The sequence below is a fragment of the Mobula birostris genome, chromosome 28, assembly GCF_030028105.1.
Source record: "Mobula birostris isolate sMobBir1 chromosome 28, sMobBir1.hap1, whole genome shotgun sequence".
NCBI classification, from domain to species: Eukaryota; Metazoa; Chordata; class Chondrichthyes; order Myliobatiformes; family Myliobatidae; genus Mobula; species Mobula birostris.
Window position 1 is genome coordinate 31,310,126 of NC_092397.1, and position 27,566 is coordinate 31,337,691.

At 44.9% G+C, this 27,566-nt stretch overlaps 2 protein-coding genes and 1 long non-coding RNA gene across 3 annotated transcripts in view; 1 reads left to right on the forward strand and 2 right to left on the reverse strand.

Annotated features, from left to right (window-relative positions):
* LOC140188981 (uncharacterized) overlaps positions 1 to 25,397 on the forward strand; it is a 73,565-nt gene extending 48,168 nt beyond the window's left edge. The window contains exons 3-6 of the long non-coding RNA XR_011883424.1: positions 1,051 to 1,071; positions 14,389 to 14,467; positions 15,037 to 15,092; positions 24,580 to 25,397. This is a non-coding gene — a long non-coding RNA (uncharacterized lncRNA). The remainder of the gene's footprint in view (positions 1 to 1,050; positions 1,072 to 14,388; positions 14,468 to 15,036; positions 15,093 to 24,579) is intronic.
* LOC140188978 (uncharacterized) overlaps positions 1 to 27,566 on the reverse strand; it is a 595,826-nt gene that overhangs the window by 30,175 nt on the left and 538,085 nt on the right. The window lies entirely within an intron of this gene.
* On the reverse strand, positions 5,916 to 27,563 carry LOC140188980 (histone H2B-like). Its single transcript, XM_072245641.1, has 3 exons — positions 27,428 to 27,563; positions 16,418 to 16,529; positions 5,916 to 7,120 (listed from the first exon to the last, which is right to left on the reverse strand). The coding sequence occupies exon 3, from the start codon at positions 6,876 to 6,878 to the stop codon at positions 6,504 to 6,506; it is 375 nt and encodes a 124-aa protein (XP_072101742.1). The 5' UTR covers positions 6,879 to 7,120; positions 16,418 to 16,529; positions 27,428 to 27,563; the 3' UTR covers positions 5,916 to 6,503.

Consider the following 27,566-nt stretch of genomic DNA (forward strand, 5'->3'; position numbering starts at 1 on the left):
TCTGGTAATGCCTCCCACACCCCCCCCTTCACCATTTCCCATCATCTTGCCCACCCACCATCTCCCTCTGGTGCTCCTCCCCCCTTTTCTTTCTTCCATGGCCTCCTGTCTCTTTCACTAATCAACTTCCCAGCCCCCTACAGGTTTCACCCGCACCTTATTTTCTCTCTCCCCTTCCCCACCTTTTAAATCTACTCCTCAGATTTTCTCCTAAGTACTGCCGAAGGGTTTTGTCCCAAAACAGTGGCTGTGTTTTTTTTCTATAGATGCTGCCTGACCCGCTGAGTTTGTTCAGCATTTGTGTGTGTGGCTTGATTTCCAGCAACTGTAGATTTTCTCCTGTTTGTGACACAATGCTGTACATCAGTATCTCAGTGATGATGTGTCTGGTTACGTTGTACTAATCTGAATGGACTTTGGAGCAGAGCATCCAGAGTAACAAGCCCAGACCATTCAACCCAACTCTGGTCTTGTGATAAATGTGTAACTTTCCTCGAGTTTCGGTGTGGGAAGGTTTGAATGGTGTGTATCGTGTAGCAAAATTTGAACTGATAGGATTGAGAATGATTTTGACTGTAGATATGTAACCAGTGTGTCCACAGTGATCAGTGATGGGACCTTTGTTTGATCAGATTAAAACACACATGGACAGATCAGATCGCTGATGACACGAATGTTGGTATAGTTGTGGGTGGTGAGGAAGGTTGTCAAATGGACAGAAGTGGATATAGATCAATTGGAATCATGGATGGAGAAATGGGGGAAATGGATTTTAATCTGGACAAGTGTGAGGAGTTTTACAGGTAAAATGTCGTAAGAAACTCCACAGTAAATGGCAGCACCCTTAGGAGCACTAATACACGAGAGAACTTGATGTGTTTCTCTGTATTATCTTGCAAGTGTCACTAAAAGGAAGTAAACTGCTCTAAAGGTCACAGAGGGGGAGCAGTAAGAGGATTCAGTGGGGGGTGGGGTCACCGTAGGGTAATGTCATGGCTGGAAATGTGCGTAATTAATGACCACTGACATTCTGTTGTGTTTCTCTTTTAGAAGCTGGACTGCTGTTATGATGTAAGTATGTGAAGTTTTTTTTTTAAACTGCTTTATGTTTCTGTATTTGGAGGACAATAAATGAGTTGTTATGGTTTTCCTGAAACAGAAAATGCCTCATGCCATTTTATTTGTAAAAGTCTTCACACTGCAAGAATACCGCAGTGTCAATCTGCACCAAGAAAACCTGATCACATTCTCTTGAGGGTTAATGGCATTGCTGACTCTGAATTTACTGCCGTCGAATGCCAGCAGGGTCACAATCAGCAGAAACTCTCACAAAGCAGCTCTGTTTGTATTGTGTGCTTAGTAGGTCTGTGGGAGATACCCAGAATGTGAAGCTATAAGTAATGGAGAGAGACACACTGAGCCAAGTCACAGCTTGATGGGCAGAGATGAAAACAGAGAATTTGATGTTGTGTCCTTATGCCTGAACTATGCCCAGTTAGAAGTGTTGTTCCTCCGGACAGTGTTCAGCCTCACTGTAACAGTGTGACATCAGACATCAACATGAAAACCAAAATAATCTCAGCTGAGATATATTCTTTTTCACCTGTTGATCTTCTTTGCAAACATTTTACAGGCAGAAAAGGCAAAGAATTTCTGTCTGAGAATCTCAAATGCAACAGCGTGTCACTTCTGCTGTGTCTGTCGGTTCCCCAGCATTTGAATGCTACCAATCACTGAATATGAAGGGAGAGATGGTTGAGAAGACAGCACACCAGAGTCCCAATACGTGGACTTGTCCATGGACTGACCTGATAAATGGCCATAGAGTTGATACCAGTGAGTTGGCGTTCACCGCCTCTCATTTTGGAAGGGATTCACCAGGCCACTGCACCTGCAGATACACCAGCAAGTTCACACGGGGAGAGGCCATTCACCTGCTCCATGGCAGACGGGATTCATTCAGTCACATGAGCTATTAAAACACCAGCCAGTTCACACCGGTGAGCAGCTAGACTTGGCTCTGTTGTCTCTGTCTCTCAGTATAGCTTCACACCTGTTCCAAGTGTGGGAGGAGATTCATTCAGTTCACCCACCGTGTGAGGCTCCAGTGAGTTTACAATTCATAGAGGACACACTTCTGTCCTGAGTCAGCAAAGAAATTTACTCAAGTCATCCCACCTGCTGAAACACCAGCAACTTCACATCAGGGAGGAAGTTATAATAAGCTGTATATGGGACTGTTAATGTCAGATTCCACAGATATTGTGGCTGGTCATCAGACCCAGGACTGAACCCTGGTCACTGAGCATTGAGGGGGTTCATCCCACCATCTTAAAATACACTGATGTTTAATATTGTGGATCTGTCATAGACAAATAGATCAATTTCATTTCAAATCCTGTGTCTCATGTGCTTCCTCCCTGTCACACTGATAATGAACAGTCGAGAGGCCACCCAGTCCAGCTGGTACCTGCTTGTGTTCCTATTGCACACCAGAGCTTTCAACCCCATCCCTGCCGTTCACCACTAACTCACCCTATAATGTTCAGGATGTAACTGGTCACCGGTCTGGGGATGAAGAGGTTTACCTTGAATTCACTCCACGACTTTCTGTAAACTGCAGAGGATTAATTTACTGTGGTTTTCTCCCAAATATTCCTCATCCCTCACAGCTCTGGACCAAGGCTGAAGTCTTGTGTTGTTAAAATCTTCCTGTCCCGCTCTGTTCATTGTTTTGTGTCATTTTCACTGATTTCGAAGGGCTGTGCCTCACATTGCCGGGCTGTTGCAATACAACACTCTCCTCTAAAGTACGACAGCAGAATGGTGGAGCAGAAACAAGAGGGGTCAGCACAAATGAGGGCTTTGGAGCTCCAGATGTGATGGAGGCTCGAGTTTACGTAGAGTAGAAGGAGGGAATCAGACCAGGAGGATGAGGCTGCAAATGAAAGTTCAGCAACATTTGGAAACTGATTGACTGAAAAAAGAGGTTTATGTTTGCAAAGTACTGGAGGGACTCAGTGCCCCCCAGCAGCATCTGTGCAGACAAATAAATAGTTGATATTATGGGCCAAGACACTTCATCCTATCTAGACTGTTTATTCCTCTGTTTAGCTGCTGCCTGACCTGCTGAGTTCCCGCAGTACTTTGTGTGTGTCACTTTACAGTTTATTCCCAGCATCTGCTGAACCTCGAGTTTCATATCCGCATTTCTAAATGAGTGAGACTGTGACAGTTGTCATACAAAATGCTTGTTGACATTGAGTAATAAACAGGAGAAAATCTGCAGATGCTGGAAATCCAAGGAACACACACAACATGCTGGAGAAACTCTGCAGGCCAGGCAGCATCTGTGGATAAAAGTACAGCTGACGTTTTGGGCCGAGATTCTTCAGCAGGACTGGAGAAAAAACAATGAGGAGTAAATTTTAAAGGTGGCGGAGGGGAGAGAGAAACACAAAGTGACAGATGGAACTGGGAGGGGGAGGGATGAAGTAAAGAGCTGGGAAGTTGTTTGGTGAAAGAGATACAGGGCTGGAGAAGGGGGAATCTGAAAGGAGAGAACAGAAGGCCATGGATGAAAGAAAAGGGGGGAGGAACACCAGAGGGAGGCGATGGGCAGGCAATGAGAGGTAAAGGGGGATTGGGAATGATGAGCGAGGGGGGGCATGACTGGAAGATCAAGAAGTCGATGTTCATGCCATCAGATTGGAGGCTGCCCAGACAGAATACAAGGTGTTGTTCCTCCTACCTGAGTGTGGCCTCATTGCAACAGTATACGAGGCCATGGATTGACGTCTCCATTGAGTATACTGTTTGTGGAAGCTTGCTGTGTTAAAGTAGCTGCGGAGTTTTCTGCATAAAATCATTGACTGATTTTGAAACATGTGGCGTGGAACCAGCACTTGCCCCTCAAATTAATCCAGTCTGTTAACAACAGCACATCACCTCCCTTTTCCAAAATATAATTCAACCACACTATCACCATCCATTCCGTAAGTTTACACAAATGGGACGTCAGTGATATTGGTCTATAACTAGAAGGATCCATCAGGGGTTTCCCAGGTTTTAGAATAGACACAATTGCCATTTTCCATGAGGAGGGAAGATGGCCTGAACTCCAATTATGATTCTAAAAATGTCATATTATCTCAAGGGGGTTGTTGACCATATGTTTAAACATGCAATAACATGTATCATCCTTTCCTGGAGCCATCTGACCTGTACTATAAATAGCTTTCTTAAATTCACACAAAGAAACTCTACATCACTAATACTATCATTGCTACAGCTGGTTTCCAACACATTAAGATATTCTTGTAAAACCTTATTGCTACATTGTTTAGTCTCTCCACCTATTTTGATTATGAATTGCAGCAAATGACCGAGCCAGGACTCAACCGTCTCTCCTTCAGGAACAATTGTATTACCTTCTTTAATCAATATTCGGAACCCTATGAATCCCACACCCCCATTTTCTTAGTCATCCCCCAAACATCTTCAAGTTTAATAGTCCTTCCAATACTTTCACAATATGACCTCCAGTAAATCTTTTTCACAAGCTTCATTACTTTCCTCACCACGGCCTGTGACCTGTTACACTTAATATGATTACGCGGAGAGTGATACTTCCTAACTTTCGGAAATGCCACGTTTCTCTCAGTAACTGCCTCTGCACACTCCTCCGTCCACCACGGTACAGCACTTTTTAAATTGAATCTCTGCCACCACTATTTGATGAATAATGTCACAACGTTTCTTTGCAGAAATCCACATCATCCTCACCATTCAGCCCAGACAGACGTTCAGCACATAAAACATTCAAACTTCTCCCAATTTGCTTTACCAGAGTTCCACCTCCTAAAAGTGGCCTCATGCCCCCCTATATAAATCCAAACCCAAGCTTATAAACATCGGAAAACGATCACTCCCCAATGCTTCATCTCCCATGACATCCCACTACTCACTGCAATGTTCAAAACGAAAGTTAAATTTACAGCATTTTCAGAACTATTATGAACATTAAATCTCGTACCTCTCCCACCATAAAGACTAACAGGATATGAAATATCTGAAACTCTTCTATAAACAAAATATTACCAATCTGAGAACAACCCCACAGTGAATTAACTATGTGTTAAAATCCCCACACCATACAACGCTTAGTGAGCTAGAGCTACGTATACTCTCCAACAAATCAATCGGAAGCTTTCCACAATGGTTATAATAATACACAAACACGAGGAAATCTGCAGATGCTGGAATTTCAAGCAACGCGCATAAAAGTTGCTGGTGAACGCAGCAGGCCAGGCAGCACCTCTAGGAAGAGGTACAGTCGATGTTATAATAATATACCACTTTATTGCCCCTACCTGTGGAATCAAATGTGTCTTCAAATGCCTCATACATTTCATTTACATCCACAACTTTATGCCCTCTCCCTCTCTTTAAAAAATACTTGCAACACCACCTCCTCTACCAACTAATCTATCACGCTTAATTACAATATAACACTTGAAGGAAGAACTTAAATGCGATAACAATCAGGTTTCCTGAATACATATAATATCACATAGATTTGATAAATCAGAAATAAACTTGAAGTTTTGACCATTAGAAATCAGGCTTCTGAAAATCGCCCTTCTGATGCAGGCGGGGCGGGAGGTGCGGAATGTAGTGGGACGTTTATGATTGGTGAACCAGTGCCCATTCTGATTGGAAAGAGCAAATATTCCAATCACAGGGCTGCCTTATTCACCAATCAAGAGACAGCAACTGCAGAAGCGCGGAAAATACCGTCTAACCGCCGAAATAAACTGAAATTTGCAATACACCGCCAAAAAAAGCCTTTGTTGCTGAAATTAAACCGCAACAGGCTTGTTTGTAGGCTCTTTACCCCCGTTACTGGAGTCCGACACACTTAAACAAAGTGTAGTTAATATTGCGATGGTGTCTGAGAAATTAGTTCACCGATATCTTTCAATTGATAAACGATTGGAATAAAACCGGTTCTCAGCTGCTGTTCGCGGTCGGTCATTATGTAAACTCAAGTCAGTTTAGCAAGGGGTCGCCCGTCAGAAAGTGGAGCTTTAACAAATACTCTGAACGACCCGTGACAGTGTTCAGCTCTTGCGTCGGAATGGGGTTAAGAGAAGTATCGAAAATGGGACAAAGCTAAATGAACCCACGGTAATTAAACCAGAAACATTAGCGTCCATGTCAGAGAAATCTGATGACCGAGAGGAAGCGACGGGGAAACGGGTGTGTAACGATTCCATGTCTGGGCAGTTGGCAGGAATTAACAGAGAAATTGGGATTATACTGAGCAGCGGACAGCAAGTTCTGATTAACGGGGATAAGATTCTGAATGAGCATTTCAACAAAAAAAATCCAAATTTACCTCAATTCCATGTCTCAACATCGTGTAACTCTTTTAATGAAACCGTGAGTGGCTCTTAAAAGAGCCTTTGATTTTCCGGTTTGTTTTGTCAGTGAACTTGTCTTCACTTGGAGCTGGTGTACTTGGTCACAGCCTTTGTCCCTTCGGACACGGCGTGCTTGGCCAGCTCCCCGGGCAGCAGCAGGCGCACGGCGGTCTGGATCTCCCGGGAGCTGATGGTTGACCGCTTGTTGTAATGGGCCAGGCGGGAAGCCTCGCCCGCGATGCGCTCGAAAATATCGTTCACGAATGAATTCATGATGCTCATGGCCTTGGAGGAGATGCCGGTGTCGGGGTGAACCTGCTTCATCACTTTGTAGATGTAGATGGCGTAAGTCTCCTTCCTCGACCTCTTGCGCTTCTTGCCAGTCTTGCTCGCTGGTTTGGACAAAGCTTTCTTGGCGCCCTTCTTGGGAGCGGGTTTCGCTGGATCAGGCATTTCCTCGTCGGGTTCAAACACGATAATGAGCAGAAGCTGTTCGGAGCGCGGATTAAATAGGCAGCGCCCAAAGCGGTATGTTAATGAGGATGGGAATGCTGAGCATTTCCATTGGCTGTTTGGAGAAATGAATCACCAATCGGAACGCTGGGGGATGGGAAGCGGCGCCAATGGGCGGAATTTTCCGCTGTCGTTTGATGCGGGCGGAAGTACTGAAGGGCAGAGACAGGCCGGGGTGCGGGCTGAAATTGAAAAGGGAAAGGCAAATTTCAAAAGCCGAATGAAAATAAAATCAGATGAAATATTGTAAAATTAAACACTAGGACATTTAGTTCATGACATAGGGCTGCAGGAGAGTGAAGGAGAGATTTGGACATTTCAGTGTAAAGTTTAAATCGAGTTTATTTATGCACAGGTGAAAGGATCAAAGTATTTGTAGCAGCATCACAGACACATTGCATCAGAGACACAACACTGACAAGAAACACTGATATTAAATATGAATTATACCAAAATATTCAAACAGACAGAAGACTATCAGAACAAAATCAAAATAACAAACAGATTATGCCGGCAGTGGGAGAATCATCCCTCTTGTGCCTCTTCATCTCGTCACTCTAGATTCAGTGTCACACAACGCTGCCACTTTGATCTGGCCTATGCCTTCATCAACCAAGTCCAACACTTGCCTTTAGTGCATCTTCTTCCCCCTTACACTGGTCATCGGGTTTGTGGGGGTGTGCCCAGGGTTAGTGGGGGTGTGTGCCCCTTTGGACCTCAGGATTAGGTTTGAGGGTAGGGCTGGTGGATGTATATGCGGGGCTGGGAGAGATAATGCTGTGGAGTTTAGTATGGTGAGATAGGTGGGGCTATGGTGGATAGGGTAGTGTAGTGTAGCCACTTCAATCTGGCCCATGCCCTTCATTAACGTGGCCTGACACCACTTGGCTTAATGAACCGGGTGTTGCAAAGGGACACATCGTCAGTATGCAACCTGGGGTCATTGGGTGTTTTGGGTCTTTAATCATGAGACATCCTCGCCCAGGCAACCCAGCCAGGGTTAATCAGGCCCGCTTGTGTTTATCCCATGGATCAAGGTAACGAGAGGCATGTAATTCTGCATGTTGTGGGTATTTTAAACCTTGTTACTTGGCTTTATTTTGACCATTTGGGGAGTAGAATGTTCTGAGGCCTAGTAATCAGGCTTTACCTCCAAGTAAGGTTCAACTTTCCTACTTTCAATTTAGAATTGTCTTTATTTTGCATCTGTATGCCTGGGATTGCATGGGTTAAATTAACAGTGTTCACTGCAGTACAAATTAGTGATTAGGTCTGTGGAGATTGGTCCATAATTCCAAAATGCAAACATCTCTGAAATCCAGATTTTTTTGTGCTGACATGACATCACAAATGGAGAATTTTACTCAGGATTAAATGGCTTGCCTAATGAAGAGAGTTTCACGGCTCTGGGCCTCTATTCATTGGAACTTCGAAGAAAGAAGGGTTACCAAATTGAAACCTATCAAATAGTGAAAGGGCTTGATTGAGTGGATGTGGAGAGGATTTTTCTTGTGATGGGTGTGTCTAAAACTGGACCACACAGCTTCACAATAGAGGGTCATCCTTTTAGAATGGAAATGAGGAGGAATTTCTTCAGCCAGAGAGTGGTGAATCTGTGAATTTTTTTGCTACAGGCAGCTGTGGAGGCCAAATCACTGGGTATAGGCAGAGATTGATAGATTCTTGATTGGTCAGGGCATGAAGGGATACAATGGAAGGCAGGAGATTGGGGCTGAGAGGAAAAATTGATCAGTGATGATGAAATGCCAGAGAAGGCTCAACAGGCAAAATGGCCGAATTCTGCTCCTGTATCTTATGGTCTTATGGACTCACTTAGTGACTAAATCTCTCCCAGAGATCTCAGCTTTGACTCAACCCAGCAACTGAGGCTCCACATTACTTATATAAGGAATACAGAAGTTCTTTGTTCTCTGATTAACAAAACATCTCATTTCCATCCTGAATGCTTGTCACCTCATTCTGAGCAACAGACACAAAATGCTGGAGGAAGTCAGCAGGTCAGGCAGCATCTATGGGAAAGAGTAACGAGTCGATGCTTCGGGCTGAGAATCTTCACCCTGAGATCTGATGAAGTGTCTCGGCCCGAAGTGTCGACTGTTAACTCTTTTTCATAGAGGCTGCCTGTCCTGTTGAGTTCTTCCAACATTTTGTGTGTGTTGCGTTTGATTTCCAGCATCAGGAGATTCTCTCGTGTTTGTGATTTACACCTCATTCTAAGGGTATTTTCCTCAGATATGGAGTTCTCATTCAGGGGAAAGATCCTCCTTGCCTATTGCCTGTCATATCCTGAAAGAATCTAACAGATTTCCTCGTTTTCTCATGAACAGCAGGGAATACAGACCCAGCGCACTCACTCTCCTCTCATATAACCAACCTTCCATCCCCGGAACCAACCCAGTCAGTGCGGGGAACAGTCACTGCACTCCCTCTATTGCAGGGATATCCTTCCTGAGGAAGTGTGACCAAACCTGGACACGATACTCAAGGTGTGCTCTCACCAGGGCCCTATATAATCCCAGTGAGACCTCTGTACCCTCTTGTACAATCTCCATGGATCACAGGACAAAATACTGTTTGAACATAGAATAGAACAGCACAGTACAGGCCCTTCGGCCCACAATGTTGTGCCGACCCTCAAACCCTGCCTCCCATATAAATAGAACATAGAATAGTACAGCACAGTACAGGCACTCTCATTACTTGTTGTATCTGCATGTAAACTCAAGTGATTTGTTTACAAGGATGCCCAGGTCCCTCTGAACATCCCTGTGTGGAAATGACTCTTACAGTGTGTTCCTGGGAATGGGTGATCACACATTTCCCCACATTCTGTTCCATCTGCCACATCCTCAACCATTCACTCTCCTGTCTACATCCCCCAAACCTCCTCACTACTGACACTGTCCCTCCCGCTCTGCCACAGCAGCAGACATAGTCACTGAGTTATGCAGCACAGAAACAAGTCCTTCAGCCCAACACATCCATGCTGACCAAGTGGCCAAACAAAATTATTGTCAGTTGCCTGCATTTGGCCCTTGGCCCATGTCCCTGTGAAACTTCCCTTCCCACAGTCCAAGAGATATTGCAACTGTGCCCACCTACACCACCACTTGGGGTAGTTTGTTCCATGTAAACAGCACATTCTGTGTACAAAACCTGCTCCTCAGGGTCCTATTTAAATCTTTCCTCTCTCACTTTATATCTGTAATCTCTCACTTCCAACTCCATAAACCTGGAGAGAACAGATTCACTGTTGACCATATCTATGACTGCCATTATTTTATCACCTCTCTAATGTCACATACACTCTGGTGAGAAAGGTCCTGGCCTATGCAGCCTCCTGTTAAATCCCTTTTGCACCCTCTCCAGTTTAATGTCACCCTCTGATCACATGGCAACTATAACTGTACTCCGTGCTCCAAGAGTAGTTTCCCTGAGGCTGGTAGAGCTGTAACGTGACGTCACAGTCCAGTGCCCGATACTCTACCCGATGAATGCGAGTGTGGCGAACAGCTTCTTCACCGTCCTGCCTACCTGTGTTTACACTCTGAAGGAATTCGATATCTACACCCCGATATCTCTGTTTTACAGCACTCCCAGGGACAGACCATTCCCCACGGCAGTTCTGCCCTGGTTCGTCAATGACAATGGAACATCTCACATTTATCTGTCATTCCTCAAATCAGTGACCTCATTGATCACCGTCCTGTTGTAATGTTAGTTACATTGTTTCACACTCCACGATATCACCAACTTTAGTGAAATCGATAAATTTGCTGAGCCGGGCAGTGACGTTATCAGCCCTGACTCAGCTCCCGGGCTTTTCCTCGCAGCGATACACGCGCAGTGCTGGAGGAACTCAGCAGGCCAGGCAGCATCTATGAGAAACTGGAAACAGCCAACGTTTCAGGCCGAGACCCTCCATCAGCATCCGCACAATGGTCTTGTGTTTGGTTTTCCTTCGATTCTAAGTTACTGGATAACATGACCCATCCTCCAATCCTCTGCCACCACTCCTGCCCGAGAAACGCGCAGAGAGACAGAGGCGGGGAGGGGAGGAGACAGAGTCAGAGTGACGGACAGAGCCGAGAGCGGCCTCTCATCGTCCAGCTCCGTCTTCACTTTAATACACCCGGCAATTTCCAACGGTTTGTCCGAAACACTGAGCTCCAGAGAGAGAGAAAAAAACGACCTCTGACACCACGTACAGAAGGAGTTCTAGGAATTTACTGGCGGTCGGACTTCATCGGATCAGATTAGAGTGTGATTGGCGCAGGATCAATTTCAAATTGCCCGCCAATTTCAGAGCACCCAGCAACGGTGATGGAAGACTTTTTTAAAAATTATTTACCGTTAGTTTTATCACGCATTATACAATTTCAGTTTCATTTAATAAAATTAATATCTAATCCCCTGAGTTAAGATTTAAATGCATAATTACGGAGTCGCTTCTCTAAACGAGTGAACTGATTCCTGTCCGAGACGGATAAAAGAATGAAGATCGATCTTAACGCGTTCTGAAGTAATCACCGACTGGAAAGGCAGATTCGCAGGAATATTGCAAACCGAACCGATTAATCTGTTTCAAATGTAACTCAGCTGAATGTATCGATAAAAATAATTAAAAGTCTGTGGATACGGCTCCGTCTGTGAGGCGGTGGGTGGCTCTTAGAAGAGCCTTTGTTTTGTGCTCGGGAGGAAGTGGGAGTTTTTCAGCCGCCGAAGCCATAGAGAGTGCGGCCCTGGCGTTTCAGAGCGTACACCACATCCATGGCAGTGACCGTCTTGCGCTTGGCGTGTTCAGTGTAGGTGACCGCATCCCGGATCACATTCTCCAGGAAAACCTTCAGCACCCCGCGGGTCTCCTCGTAGATCAGACCCGAAATCCGCTTGACGCCGCCACGGCGAGCCAGACGACGGATGGCCGGTTTGGTGATGCCCTGGATGTTATCACGGAGCACTTTACGGTGCCGCTTGGCTCCGCCTTTGCCCAGTCCTTTGCCTCCTTTCCCTCTGCCAGACATGATGCTGCTTCACTCAGGTCGCTGCTCACTGACAAACTGCCTGCTGCTGTCTCCTTTTATACACAGCGCCCCGACCTGCCCGAGAAACGCGCAGAGAGACAGAGGCGGGGAGGGGAGGAGACAGAGTCAGAGTGACGGACAGAGCCGAGACCGGCCTCTCATCGTCCAGCTCCGCCTTCACTTTACCACAACCGGCAATTTCCAACGATTCATCCGACACAAAGCGCTCCAGCGAAAAACAAAACTCCCTCACACACAGTCTGAAAAGAACGAGAGCCAATGTCAGGCCAATAAACATGGTGGGACTGATGGGCTGAAATGAGTTTATTTCAACACTAGGAGTACTACGTTATCGGACGGACAGGGCTGGCAGCTCAACATTCCTGGGATTCATTGTTTTACATGTGAGTGGGGGGTTAAAAATGCAGAGGTTACCCCACTGGGAATGTCACAGCAAACTGGAAGGTTCATTTACCGAGGCAATCTGCAGTTACACTGTTGGGGCGTTTGTATTGGCCCCGCAACAACCAGTGGGGGGACATTATCTTCTCTAGATTAACTGGAACTTGCTTAATTCTTAAATGCGCCAGATTTCTTCAGTGAATCTGAGAGGTGTTTGAAACATTATGTACAGAGCCCAACCAGAGGTGAGAACAGATGGGAATGAGCCAGGCCAGGTGACAGTTGAGAGTCAGTGAACATTTTGGGAACAGTGATCACAAGTTTCTTTTTTTCTTAGTTACAAGTAAAAATAAAAGTAGATCTTGTATGAAGGTACTAATTTGCAGGAGGACAAGTCAGGACGGAGGAAGACAGGAGCCAGGCAACATTGATTGGGAGCAGCCACTGTCAGACAAGTCCACATCTGATGTGTGGGAGTTGTTTAAAGACCAGCAACTCTGAGTTCAGGATCAGCATGTTCCGGTGAGGAGTGAGGAGAAGGATGGTAAGTAAGAGATCTTTAGACAAGCGGAGAGATCCTAACTTTAGTCAAAAGGTTATGGAAAGTTTGTGAAGCTAAAGTCAGACTGGGTACCTTTGGAATATAAAGATAGCAGGGAAATGCTGAAGCAGGTGATAGGAAAGGCCAAAAGGGGCCACAAACTGTCCTTGTAATGTAGGACCAAAGATGATCCCAAGGCCTTGTGATTTGTATTAATAAGACGAGGATAACCAGAGAATAGAAATGTCGACTCAAGATTAAAGGAGGAATGATGTGGTTGAAGTCAGATCAAGTGGCTGAGGTACTAAATGAGTATGTTGTGTCAGTATTTACTGAAGTGAAGGAATTGAATGGCAATGAAAACAGAATGAGACATGCGAATGTGCAGAGACATTTTGAGAGTAAGGAGCAGGTTGTGCTGGGACGTCTGAAAAGCAATAAGATGGCTAAGACTCCAGGGCCTGAAGGCAAATATCCTACAACAGTGAAAGAAACAAGTGAGCAGATTGCCGGTGATTTGACAAGGATCTGTGTGTCCTCGATCACAACATGTGAGGTCCCACAGGACTAGAGTGTCAGAAATATTGCAGCTTTGATCAAGAAGGGAAATAACAAGAATCCAGGAACCTATAGGCAAGGCAGCCTCATTTCAGTGGTAGAGAAGCTACTGGGGAGGATATTGAGGTACAGGATTTATGCACATTTGGAAAGGCATGGCCTGCTTAGGGACAATCAACATGGTTTTGTGTGGGCAGATCATGCTTGACAAAATTGATTGAAGTTTCTCAGGAAGTGACACAGGCTAAGATACAGGAGCAGAATTCAACCATTTGGCCCGTCGTCTGCTCTGACATTTCATTGTGGCTGATCCATTTTTCCTTTCGGCCCCAGTCTCCTGCCTTTCCCCTGTATCCCTTCATACTCTGACCAATCAAGAATCTATCAACCTCTGCCTTAAATATACATAAAGTCCTGGCTTAACAGCTCCCTGTGGCAATGAATTCCACAGATGAACCACTCTCTGGCTAAAGAAATTCCTCATCTGCACATTCTACAAGGATGTTCCTCTATTCTGAGGCTGTGTCCTGATATTAGACACTCCCACCCATCTTCTGCACATCCACTTTATCACTGCCTTTCACCATTCGATAGGTTTCAATTGGGCCACCCCTCATTGTTCAAAAATTCCAGTGAATACAGGCCCAGAGCCATCAAACACTCTTCATATGACAAGATGTTTCATCCTGGAATCAATCTGGAGAACCTCCTTTGAAACCCATCGAGTTTCAGCTCATCCTTCCTTAAGATGAAGAGCCCAAAACTGCTCACAATTCTCCAGTGAGACCTCCACAGTACTTAATAAAGTCTGATCATTACTATGATTGGCGCAGATATTGTGAGACGAAGGGCAGGTTGCCATCTGTTCCATATTGTGTACTGATGAATATGTTTGATCTGACAGTAATTGCAGGGACATGGTGACAGAGACTGGGACTTCGACATTCTACTATATTCAATGTTCCACACGGAATTGGCAAAATGTAAGTTATTAGGTTTTATTGTTTTGCAATGGATTTAATTTGGCTTTTTTGACACTGATCAACAGAAAAGACTATGGTGTCAAAGTGAAAACAGATCTAAATTAATTGTAAATATGAAACAAAATAATTCATTGCCTTAGTATTTACCTCCTTCAAAGCCGTAATTAGTTGATGCACCTTTGGCAGTATTTACAGTTGAGTCTGTGTCAATAGGTGTCTATCAGCTTTGCACATCTGAACACTGCAATTTTTCCACATTCTTCTTTACAAAACTACAGAAGCTCTGTCAGAATGCATGGGTTAGTGAGCGAACACTTCTTTTCAAGTCCAGCCACAAATTCTCAATTGGATTGAGGTCTGAACTCTCACAAAGCCACTCCAGGACATTAACTTTGTTGTTTTAAGGCATTCCTTTGCAGCTTTGGTTTTATGCTTGTGGTCATTGTCATGCTGGAAAATTAATTTTCTCCTAAGTCGCAGTTCTCTTGAAGACTGAATTTGGTTTTCCTCCAGGATTTCCCTGTATTTTGCTGCATTCATTTTACCCTCTACCTTTATGTGCCTTTCAGGGCCTGCTGCAGTGAAGCACACCCACAGGATGATGCAGCCTCCACCATACTTCACGGTAGGGATGGTATGTTTTTGATGTTGTGCAGTGTTTGCCTTACTCCAAACTTAGTGTTTGTGATGGTCAAAAGGTTCAATTTTGTTTTCATCAGACCATAGAATCTTCTTCCAACTAACTTCAGAGTCCCCCACAATTCTGGGAAACTCCAGGGAAGATTTCATCAGAGCATTTTTCAACACTGGCTTTTTCTCTGCCACTCTCCCGTAAAGCTGCGACTGGTGAAACACCCGGGCAACAGTTGATGTTTGCACAATCTCTCCCACCACTGAAGCTTGTAACTCCTCTAGAGTTATCATAGGTCTCTTGGTGGCCTCCCCCACTGGCCCCTTCTTGCATGGCCATTCAGTTTTTGAGGATAGTCTGCTCTTGGTAGATTTACAGCTGTGCCATATACTTCCCACTTCTGGATGAGTGACTTAACTGTACTCCAAGGGCATTCAGTGACTTGGAAATGTTCTTGTATCCATCTCCTGGCTTGTGTTTGTCAATTACCTGTTTGCAGAGCAGCTCAGAGTGTTGATTTGTCTTCACGGTGTAGTTTCTCCCAGGATACTAACTCACCAGCAGTTCGACCTTCCACTTACAGGTGTACTATTACTACAATCAATTGAAACACCTTGACTGCACACGGTGATCCCCATTTAACTGATCATGCAACATCGAAAACTAGTTGGCTGCACCAATGATGATTCGGTGTGTCAGTGTCATATTAAAGGGGGTGAATAATTAAACAGACAATTATTTTGTGTTTTAGATTTGTAATTAGTTTAGAGCATTTTGTAGAGATTTGTTTTCCCTTTGACACAAAAGAGTCTTTTTCCATTGATTGGTTTCAAAAAAAGCCAAATTCAATCCACTGAGATTCAATGCTGTAAATTTTCATAGGAACTTTATATGTAGGGACAATGATGGTGAAAGGGGGAGGGAAAGACAACATTGGTAGGAGCGGCCTCAAGATCCTGGGGTGTGGTCAAAGGCATTCAAGGAAATATTAAATCAAAGAACATACAAAGAGGCGCTGGTGGTGCACAAGAGAATCAGAGATTTTCTAGGAACCAGTGAAAAGCTAAAAGTAACAAGGAACACGCAGAGAAGTTAACTCAATAATTTGCATTAGTGCTCACAGTGGGTCACAGCAAACATCCCACAGATATCTAACGGTGATATTTCAACATTGTGCCATAATGTATAACAATTGGCATCACAAGGGAGAAACTAATGGGGCTAAAAGCAAACATTACCAGGTCCCAATGACCTGCACTGGAGGGTTTCACAGGAAGTCTGTAGAGAAAGTAGAGACATTGAAGTTTGTCAAAACTCACTGTTACAGAAAGGTCCCAGTGGAGTTGAAAACCATTGCTGAAGAAGGGTGGAAGATAAAAAGCAGGTAACTGTAGTCCTGTTAACTTCACTTCAGGTACTGGAGTTGATAATCTATCAAGAAATAACAAATCATTTGGAAAAGTTCAATGTCTACAGTCAGGTTCACACAGATTCCACGATGACCAAAGTTCCCATCTCAGCTTGTGGTCTGTAACCCCCTCACCACCACATTATGAAGAAGGTTATCCTCCTCCTTGTCCCATTTCTCTGCATTTGGCCCAGATACTTCAAAACCTTTTCTTTCCATCTATCTGTCCAAGTGCCTTTTTAATGTCCCTGACTCAACCATTCCCCCTAGCAGCTCATTCCATTTCCAGCCTCCAGGTCCCTCATGATTTTATACACCTCTGCAATATCAGCACTCATTCTCCAACATTACAGGGAAAATTATCCAAAACACCTTTCCACAAATCCTTTGAGATCCAGTAACATCCCCATAAATCTCCTCTGTGCTCTTTCCAGCTGAATGGTGTCTGTCATACAGCAGGGTCACAGAAACTAAACACTATTTGCAAAATGTGGCCAAACCAACGTGTTGGACAACTGCAACATCTCATCCCAGCTTCTATATTCGGGGCCCTGAGTGAAGGCCAGTGTTCCAAAAGCCTCTTCACCACCCTGTCCATCTGGAACCTGGTCTTGGACCCTGTAACCTGGGTTGTTGAATGTTAAGTCATGTTTGACAAACACACCAGAGATTTAAGACTTTACAGGGGAAGTTGGAGAAGTGGTGTTTTTGGATTTTCGGGAGCCATTTGCCAAGGTGCCACATGTAAGGCTGGTGCACAAGACCAGAGCTCAGTACTGGGAAGGAAGTGTGTTAATACTGACTGAAGACTGGTCATCATACTGAGACAGAATAACAGGTCAGTTTCAGACTGGGATGATATAACTAGTGGAGTGTCCCAGCGACCAGTTCTGGATTGTCAATGATTTATTATTGATATTAATGACCCGGAGGAGTGGCAGAGAGTGAGGAATCCACGGTGGCAATGACAGGGAATGTGGTGGGGGACATGTTGTGATTGGACATTTCATCTCTTCAATGGGACATGGGAAGCTGGTGAGCAGAATACATGGTAAACGGAGTTTAATGTGGTGAAGTGTGAAGGCATGTCGAGTGGTAGGAGGAATCAAAAGTCAAACTATTATTTATGTGGAGATAAATTATAAATGAGAGAAATAGAGAGGGGTCGAGGTGCTGAACTACACAACAAAATAGAGACAGGAGCAGTGAGTGGTTCATAAAGCCATATATGACCAAGGTTTAGAGCTGAATGGTCCATTGACATTTACTGCTGGGGTGTTGGTGCAGAGAAACAGAGAAGTGTTGTTACTGTGACAGACAAGTGCACAATGATGGATTTTGGGAAGTTAAAGCAGGTCAGGACATACCCAGTGAATGGAGGGTCCTGAGGAGTGTTGATGAAAGAGAAACCTGGGGCACAGGTACCGTACTCCCTGAAAGTGGCAACACAGGCAGACAAGGTGGTGAAGAAGGAGCACAACATGCTTGTCTTCATTGGCAAAGGCTCTGAGAGGAGTTGGGACATCACATTACAGTTGTACAAATCAATAATGACACCACACCAGGAGTACCCTGTGCAGTTCTGGTTACATGAGAGGAAGGATGTGATTAAGCTGGAAAGGTGCAGAAACAATTCACAGGAATGTTACCTGCTCTGGGGGCTTGAGTTACAAGGAAATATCAGACTGACTGGGACTGTTTTCCCTGGAGTGAAGGAGACTGAGGGGGAGACCTGACAGAAGATTATAGAACTATGAGAGGTGTAAACAAGGTAAACAGGCAAGATCATTTTGCCAGGGTAGAAATATCAAATATGAGAAGGCGCAGCTTTAAAATGCCAGGGTGAGAATTTAAAGGTGGACATTAGGACAGGTAAGATTTCTGTTTCTGTACAGAGAGTGGTGAGGGCCGGGTATGGGCTGCCATGGGGAGTGGTGGAAGCAGATATGATAATGACATTTAACAGGGTTTTAGATAACCAAATGAATATTCAGAGAATTGAAGCACATGAATTATAAGCAGGCAGAAGAGACTTAGTTTCATTTGGCATCGTGTTCAGCACAGACATCATGGGAAGAAGGGTCTGTTCCTGTGCTGTACTGTTCTGTGTTCTCGGTGAGCCTCAGTGACAGGGGAGTCTTTAGCCGGGGTCACAGACAAGTGTATCTGTGGCAAGGAGAGAGACTGCACGATGGTGCATTGCCTCCCTGGTACCAGGGCCAAGGATGGAATTGAACAAGTACAGGCCATTCTGAAAGGGCAGGGTGAGCAGCCAGAGGTCGTGGTCCATATTGACACCAACAAAAGAGAAAAGTCCTGCAAGGAGAACTCAGGGAGTTGGGGAAAAAGTTAAGTGGAAACTCTGTGGTCGGGGGGGGGGGGTGGAAATCCCAGTGCCACCTGCTAGCGAGGGAAGAAATAAAAGTGTGATACAGTTATATGTGTGGTTCACGAGCTGGTGCAGGATGGAGGGTTTTAGTTACATGGATCATTGGGCTCTCCTTCAGGACAGGTGATGGGAAGAGTAAGATGTCAGCAACTGGCATTGACGGATGTGGATTAACACAGGAAGTAAGTCCAAATGGATAAATTACAGTGTCTCAGTAGCATTACAAGTGCACAGATATACAAATATCAGAAGAGAAGCAAGAGAAAGAATAAAAAGTCAGTTACCTCCAACAGTCTAACATGGGGGTGGGGTGGGGTGGGGGGGGGGGGTCATCACTTCCCCGGCTATAGGTTGACTCATTATTGACCCTGACAGCCCAGTGTAAGAATGACTTCATACAGCGCTCCTTGGAGCAGCAGAGTTGTCTTATTCTGTTACAGAAGGTGCTCCTCTGTTCAGTCAAGGTGGCATGCAGAGGGTGAGAAACATTGTCCAGGATTGCCAGGATTTTCCGTAGGGTCCTTTGTTTTACCACGGCCCCCAGTGTGTCCAGTTTGACTCCTATAACAGAACCAGCCTTTCCAATCAGTTTATTGAGTCAGATGGCATCACCCGTGTTGGTGCCATTGGCCCAGTACACCACTGTGAAGTTAGGCCGAGTTACTGAGCACAGTGGCACTGAGGGCCTGAAGTGTGTTTATATCAGTGCAGTGTAGAACGGTTACGGCAGACGTACTTAGAGCCTGGATTAGTACATGGCACGGTGATCCAGCCATTACAGAGATCTGGCTGAGAGAAGGGCAGCACTGACAGATAAACATTCCAGGATTCAGATGATTCAGACAGTCCAGAGGGAGGTGAATGAGGTTCGGGCTCTGTACTGCTGATCAGGCAGAATGTCACAAGGTCAAGGTCATCCCAGAGGCTCATCCAGTAAGACAATGTGGGTAGAAATCAGGAATAAGAAAGGTGCAATCACCATGATGGGATTATACTGTCGGCCTCCCAATAGCCAGTAAGAGACAGAAACAGATATGTTAGCAGGCTATGGGATGATGCAAAAACTGCAGAGTAGATTTGGTGAGTGAATATCTCCTCAGAGTAACTGGGACTCCGTTACACCCTGAGGCTTGGATGGGGCATTATTTGTGTTCAGGAAGGTTTCCTGAAACAATATGTCGTCCACCAGGGAGGGCGACATTCTTGACTTCACCTTGGGAAATATGGGACTCAGCAGAGTGGTGGCAGGAACAACCAGTGTTCAAAGAGGAATTAGACAGGTCCTTCAGGGGAAATGACCTGCACAGCTGTGGGGACAGAGTGGGGAATGGGATTGTGGAAATGTTGTAGCAGGAGTTGGTATTAACTTGATGGGTCAAATAGTCTCGACGATCACAGAATGATTCTCTGCCCAATAATAGTCTGAAAGGATCATTCTGGTCGCCAGTGAATCTTCCAAGCTCCAGGATGGACAAGATCAATTGTGTAATAAGGACACACATCTGTTGAAACACTGACACTATATATCAAGCACACTGAGCTGCCAGAGCACAGCACCGGCCAGTGAGGACACAGACCAGTACAACACCCGGCTCTCTACTACAAAGTTCAAAGCTGAAAATAAATGTACTATCAAAATACATTTCTGTCACCATATACAACCCTGAGGTTAGTTTTCTTGTGGGCATACTGCTGGTTTGTTAGAGCAGTTGGGGAGGGTTGAAACTAATTTGGCAGGGGCGTGGGAACAGGCATGAAAAGACTCAGGGTAGGACAGATGGTAAAGAAAGCAAAGATCGCATGCAGTCACACTGTCAGGAAGGGCAGGCAGGTGATAAGACATAACTGCAGCCAGCAGGGTGAGTATCAGTGCATGAGGGATGCAGAATCAATAAGGGTAGCAAATACAGTACTCAAACTGTTATATCTCAATACGCAGAGTATAAGAAATAAGGTGGATAATCTTATTGCCCTATTATGGATTGTTGTGACCATCACTGAATCACGGCTGAAGAATGTTTGTAGTTGGGAGCTAAGTGCCCAAGGTTACACGTATCAGAGGGACAGGAAGGTAGGCAATGGGGATGGAATGGCTCTGCTGATAAAGAATGGTAACAAATCAGTAGAAAGATGTGACAAAGGATCGGAAGATGTTGAATCCTTGTGAGTTGAGGTAAAAACCTGCAAGTGTAAAAAGGACGTTGATGGCAGTTGTACACAGGCCTACAACAGTTGCTGGGATGTGGGCCACAGATTACAACAGGAAATAGAAAAGGCAGGTCAAAAGGGGAATGTTATTTGAGATTTCATGGGAGTCAGGGGAGATTTTAACATGCAGGTTGATTGGGAAAATCAGGTTGGAAATAGATCTCAAGAGAGTGAGTTTGCTGAATGCTGAACAGATGGCTTTTTGGAGCAGTTTGTCATTGAGGTACTAGCGGATCACCTATACTGGATTATGTGTTATTGAATAAACTGGAGGTGATTTGGGAGCTTAAGGTAAAAGAACCCTTAGGAGGCAGTGGTCTCAGTATCACTGAGTTCAACTTGAAATTGGACAGGGAGAATGTACAGTCTGACACAGCAGTGTTTCAGTGGAGTTAAGGTAGTTACAGTGGTTTGAGAGAGGAGTTGGCTAAAGTAAATTGGAAGGAAATGCTGGCAGGGATGGCAGCAGAGCAGCAATGGTGTGAGTTTCTGGGGAAAATGAGGAAGGTGTAGGATAAATGTATTCCAGAAACAAACAAATACTCAAATGGCAAAATAGTACAACCGTGGCTGACAAGGAAGTCAATGCTAATGTAAAACCAAAAGGGAGGACATACAACAAGCAAAAATTATTCAGAATACAGAGGATCGGGAAGCTTTAACAGCTGACAGAGAGCAACCTAAAGAGGGAAGAGATGAAACATGCAAGCAAGCTGGCAAACATGATCAAAATGGATAGTTTTAGCTTTTTCAAGTACGTAAAAATAAAAGAGAGGTGAGACTGGGTAAAGGACTGCTAGAAAATGAGGCCAGAGGAATAATAACGGCGGGGGTTGGGGGGGATACAAGGAAATGGCAGATGAACTAAATGAGTATTTTGTATCAGTGGAAGATACTAGCAGTGTGCCAGGTGCTGAAGGGTGTGAGGGAAGAGAAGAGCAGTTATTATTACAAGGGAAAAGGTGCTCAAAAAGCTGAAAGACCTGAGGGTTGATAAGTCACCCGGACCAGATGAACTGTACCCCAGGGTTCTGAAAGAGGTAACGCTCCTGACTGACCGTGTGAAGGAAATGGAGCTGGAGATGGACAGACCCAGAGTTTCCAGGATGCTGAGACCAGAGATTCAGTGGGTTGGTCAAACCTGAGGTCAGGCTGCAAATAGTTTGGTCGCGACCACGACTGGAAAGGGGAAGAGACAGACAGTGCAATGTCTCCCTGTGGCTGTGACCCTCGGTAACAAGTACACTCATTTGGATACCCCTGGGAGGATGATGAACCAGAGCACAGCAGCCCGTCAGGTCGGTGGTACTGACACCCCGGTCCGATGCTCCGCGGGAGGAAAGGTCAATCACAGCAGTGATGACAGCAGACTCACAGTACAGGGGATGTGCAGGAGATTCTGTGGCCGCAACAGAGATGACACGATGGTGTGTCCCCTCCTGGGTACCAGGGTCAGGCACGTCTCAGATGTGCAGAATTACCAAAAGATAAACTTGCTGGTTGAGCCGGTGGCAAGGAAGAGCCAAATGCAATGTTAGCATTCATTTAGAGAGGAGTACAATACAAAAGCAAGGATGTAATGCTGAAGATTGATAAGGCATTGGTCTGCTCACACTTGGAGTATTGTCAACTGTTTTGTGCCCCTTATCTAAAAAAGTACGTGCTCGCATAGGAGAGGGTCCAGAGGAGGTTCACAAGAATGATCCTGGCAATAAAAGGGTTAATGCACAAGGATTGTTTGATGGCTCTGGGCCTGTACTCAATGGACTTTAGAAGAATGAGGGAATCTTGTTGAAACCGATCAAATATCGAAAGGCCTGGGATGGAGTGGGCAGTCTAGGACCACAGGACACAGCGTCAGAATACTAGGACACCCTGTTAGAACAAAGATGAGGAGTAATTTCCTCAGTAAAGGTAGTGAATCTGTGAAGCCTATGTCAGGATGTTGTTCATTGACTAGAGCTCAGTGTTTAACACCATCATTCCCACAGTCCTGATTACTAAACTACAGAACCTGGTCCCTCTGCAGTTGGATCCTTGACTTCCTAACCGGGAGACCACAATCTGTGCAGACTGGTGATAATCAGAATGTGTGGATTAATGGAGTCGGGCTAACCCCTATTGACATCAATGGATCCGGGGTTAAGAGGGTAAACAGCTTTAAGTTCCTCGGCATCAATATTACTGAGCTCACATGGTCTATACATACAGGCTGTGTGGTGAAAAAGGCACAACAGCGTCACTTTCACCTCAGACAGTTGAGGAAGTTTGCTATGGGCCCCCAAATCCTAAGGACTTTCTACAGGGGCACCATTGAGAGCATCCTGACTGGCTGCATCACTGCCTGATATGGGAACTGTACCTCCCTTAATCGCAGGACTCTGCAGAGAGTGGTGTGGACAGGCCAGCACATCTGTAGTTGTGAACTTCCCATGATTCAAGACATTTACAAAGACAGGTGTGAGAAAAGAGCCTGAAGGATCACTGGGGACCTGAGTCACCCCAACCACAATCTATTCCAGCTGCAACCATCCAGGAAATGGTACCGCAGCATAAAAGCCAGAACCAACAGGCTCCGGGACAGCTTCTTCCACCAGCCTATCAGACTGATTAACTCACACTGATTTGAGGGCATTTCTATGTTACATTGACTGTTCTATTTATTATCAATGATTATAAATCACTATGATTGCACATTTAGACAGAGACATAACGTAAAGATTTTTACTGCTCATGTACGTGAAGGATGTAAGAAATAAAGTCAATTCAAGTTCAAATTAATATCTTCTCTTCGCTGATGATCAACACTGGCCCTGGTGCACCTCAGGGATGTGTGCTTAGCCGACTGCTCTACTCCCTCTATAACCATGACCGTGTGACTATAGCTCAAAAGCCAACTACAAATCTGCTGTTGGTAGAATTTCAGATGGAGAGGACAGGGCATACAGGAGTAAGATTTACCAGCTGGCTGAGTGGTATCACAGCAACAACCTTGTGTTTAATGTCAGTAAAACAAAAGAGCTGATTGAAGGAAGGGTGCGATGAGGGAACATGAACCAATTCTCAGAGAAGGATCAGAAGTGGAGAGAGTGAACAATTTCAAATTCCTGGGTGTCAACATCTCTGAGGATCTAACCTGGTCCCAACATATTGATGCAGCTACAGTATAAAAAAGGCAAGACAGTGGATATATTTTATCAGGAGTTTGAAGATATTTGGTCTGTCACTTTAAAACACTCAAAAACTTCTATAGATGTATTCTATATACTGTATATTATTTAAACTATATTATTTGTTTTTGCACTGTTTTTAATCTACATAATATATGTATCCCTATACACACATACTGATTTATTTATTCTTTCTATATTATCATGTACTGCATTAAACTGCTGCTGCTAAATTAACAAATTTCATGACACCTGCCGGTGGTAATGAACTTAATTCTGGTTCTGACTCTGAATTCATCCCCACAGACGGCTGTGGCCAATTCATTGGGGATACTGCATCATCACTGCCTGGTTCGGAAATTGCACCGTCTTGGATCGCAAGACCCTGCAGCGGATAGTGAGGACAGCTGAGATCATCATCGGGGTCTCTCTTCCCACCATTACAGACATTTACACCACACGCTGCACCCGTAAAGCCAACAGCATTGTGAAGGACCCCACACACCCCTCATACAAACCCTTCTCCCTCCTGCCATCTGGCAAAAGGTACCGATGCATTCGAGCTGTCACGACCAGACTGGGTAACAGTTTCTTCCCCCAAGCCATCCGACTCCTTAATACCCAGAGTCTAGACTGACAGCTACATCATTATTATATTGTAATTTGTCCTGTACTGTGGCTATTGCTTTGTTTATTATTTATTGTACTGCCCTGCACTGTTTTGTGCACTTTGTGTAGGTCCGTAGTCCAGTGTAGTTTCTGCGTCGCCTTTTCTTATCTCACTTAGTCTAGTGTAGTTTTGTGTTGTTTCATGTAGCACCATGGTCCTGGAGGAATGTTGTTTTGTTTTTACTGCGTACTGCACCAGCAGCTTATTGTTGAAATGACAATAAAAAGTGACATGACTGTATTTAATGTGGAGGTTCTTGATTCTTGGTGGGGGTAGGAAGAGGATTTGAGAGGGTTAAGAGATCTGTCATGATCGTTGATCCCTGGCAGAATGGTGCAGCAAACTGCATGGGGCCAAATGGCCTAATTCTTCTCCTGTACTTCATGGTCTGATGGTCTCGCAGCAGTCGCAGGACATTTCAAATGGAAGGCTGAGCAGCCAGACATGGTGGTGGACGGTGCATGTTAGTAATAGCAATGTAGGGAGGAGGCGGGATGTGCCCTGTGCAGTAAATATAGAGAAAGAAGAGAGAAACTAAAATTACTAAGCTTCATATTACCGCCAGTGACACTTGTTAGTGCAGAGAGATACAGGAAGATACCACTGATGAATGTGTGGCTGAGAATCTGGTGCAGGGGACAGTTTCATGGATTAATGGAATCATCTGGAGATGGGTAGGCACAAACTGTTCACTCCCCAGGGTCTTCTAGGGAAGGAACAGTTTTCTCACTCTGAAAACTGAAGGGAGTAGTTTTGGCGTGAGAGATCGGAGGTTTAAAGGGGATCTGAAAGGTGAGTTGATGGAGGTGGATAAAGTTATGTGAGGCATATAAAGGTTAGAGAGACAGAGACTGTTTTCCGACTAAAACTGTCTAAAACTGAAGGGAATGGATTTCAGGTGAGAGGGAGGAGGTTTAAAGGTGATCTGAGGGTAAATATTTCGCATGGAGAATTGAATTGACCTTATTTCTTACATCCTTCACATGTATCAGGAGTAAAAATCTTTACATCATGTCTCCATCTAACTATGCAATCACAGTAATTTATTATAAATGGAACAGTCAATGTAACAGAGAATAGCTGCTATCCCAAATGAGCCGCCAGAGGAAGTAGTGGAGGCAGAAACACACAAAGTCTCTGTTCATGAACATTTCTCAGGAACCTGTCATTCACTGTGTACATCCTGCCCTGGTTAAACTTCCCAGTGCTGGGTCCATTGTTGTTTTCCATCTGTATTAATGATCTGGATGAGAATGTATTAAACTGGATCAGCAAATTTACAGATGACACCAAGATTAAGGGTGCCGAGGACAGCGAGGAAGGATTGCTAATCTTGACATGGGATGTGGACCAGCTGGGAAAATGGCAGATGGAATTTAATACACACAAGTATGCGGTGTGTGCAACTAAGTTGAATGGGAGAAATGTGTGGTTTAAAGAGGATCTGAGGAAAACTGTCCTCGCTCCCCAGGAGGTTACAATCTGGAACACTCTGCCTGAGGAGGTGGTGCAGGCTGGTATTTAAGGACCATCTGGATGAGCATTTGAATCACCAAGGCAGGGTAGGAGACAGACCAAGTGCTGAGTTAGTGGAGACAGATTCTTGATGGTCAGTATGGACATGCAGAAACCACTGACTGTGAAAGTGCAGTGGGAACCTGGAACACAGAGCTTCAGGATGGACTCAGCTAAAATATTCAGAACCCAGTACGATGGATTTTTGTTGTACAAAGGTATTAATGGTCAAGTACTGAACAAACCCCCTTAAAAGGCTACCAAAATGCTCCCATTTCCTGGGCACCAGTTACAATACTTTGAAATAGGAATTTGGTGAAGTACTCTGGGTGATATTAGGACAGATGGCTGACAGCTTGGTCACGGTAGGAGGGTGCAAATGTCTTCTCAGAGGATAAGGGGTTCAGTGGAACAAGCTCACAGCTGAGAATGAAGGTGACAAACCTCACTGCTGTGGAGGACTGCTGTGGTCAGGATTGTACAGGATAGAAACTGACCCTCCGGCCCATCACATTTATGCTCTCCATCATGCACAGCTATACTAATCCCACTTTCCTGCATTAGTTTCATATCCCTCTGGGCCTTGCTCACTGAAGCCCCTGTGCATGTGCCTCTAATATTGTTACACAGTTCCCTGTACGTGGCATCACAGGTAGACAGGGTTGTGTGTTCTACTTGCCTTGTCAGCCAAAGAACTGCCTCTCATTAGAGCAGGACAAAACTGTTTAAAGACAGATTCAAAGGGGATCTGAGGGGTAAATATTTCACACAGAGAATAACTGGCATCCGGAATTAACTCCCAAAACAGAATCACTGGTTTATACAGAAATGAAACAGTCCCTTCGGTACAACTCATCCCCGCCGACCAAGATGTCGACCTGAACTCGGCCCATCTGCCTGCATTAGGCCCGTATCCCTCTCAACCTTTCCCATCCATGTGACTGTGCAAATATGTTTTAAATATTGTACCTGAGGCAGAGAGCCGGTGCAGTGAGGCGCTGACAGACACTCACTGTTCCGCGGGTAGGAAGAGGATCCCACAGCGGAGCCGAAACGATCGAGCCCACGTCGCCATAGTCCTGACGCCACCAGCCGGAATTTACCGTTC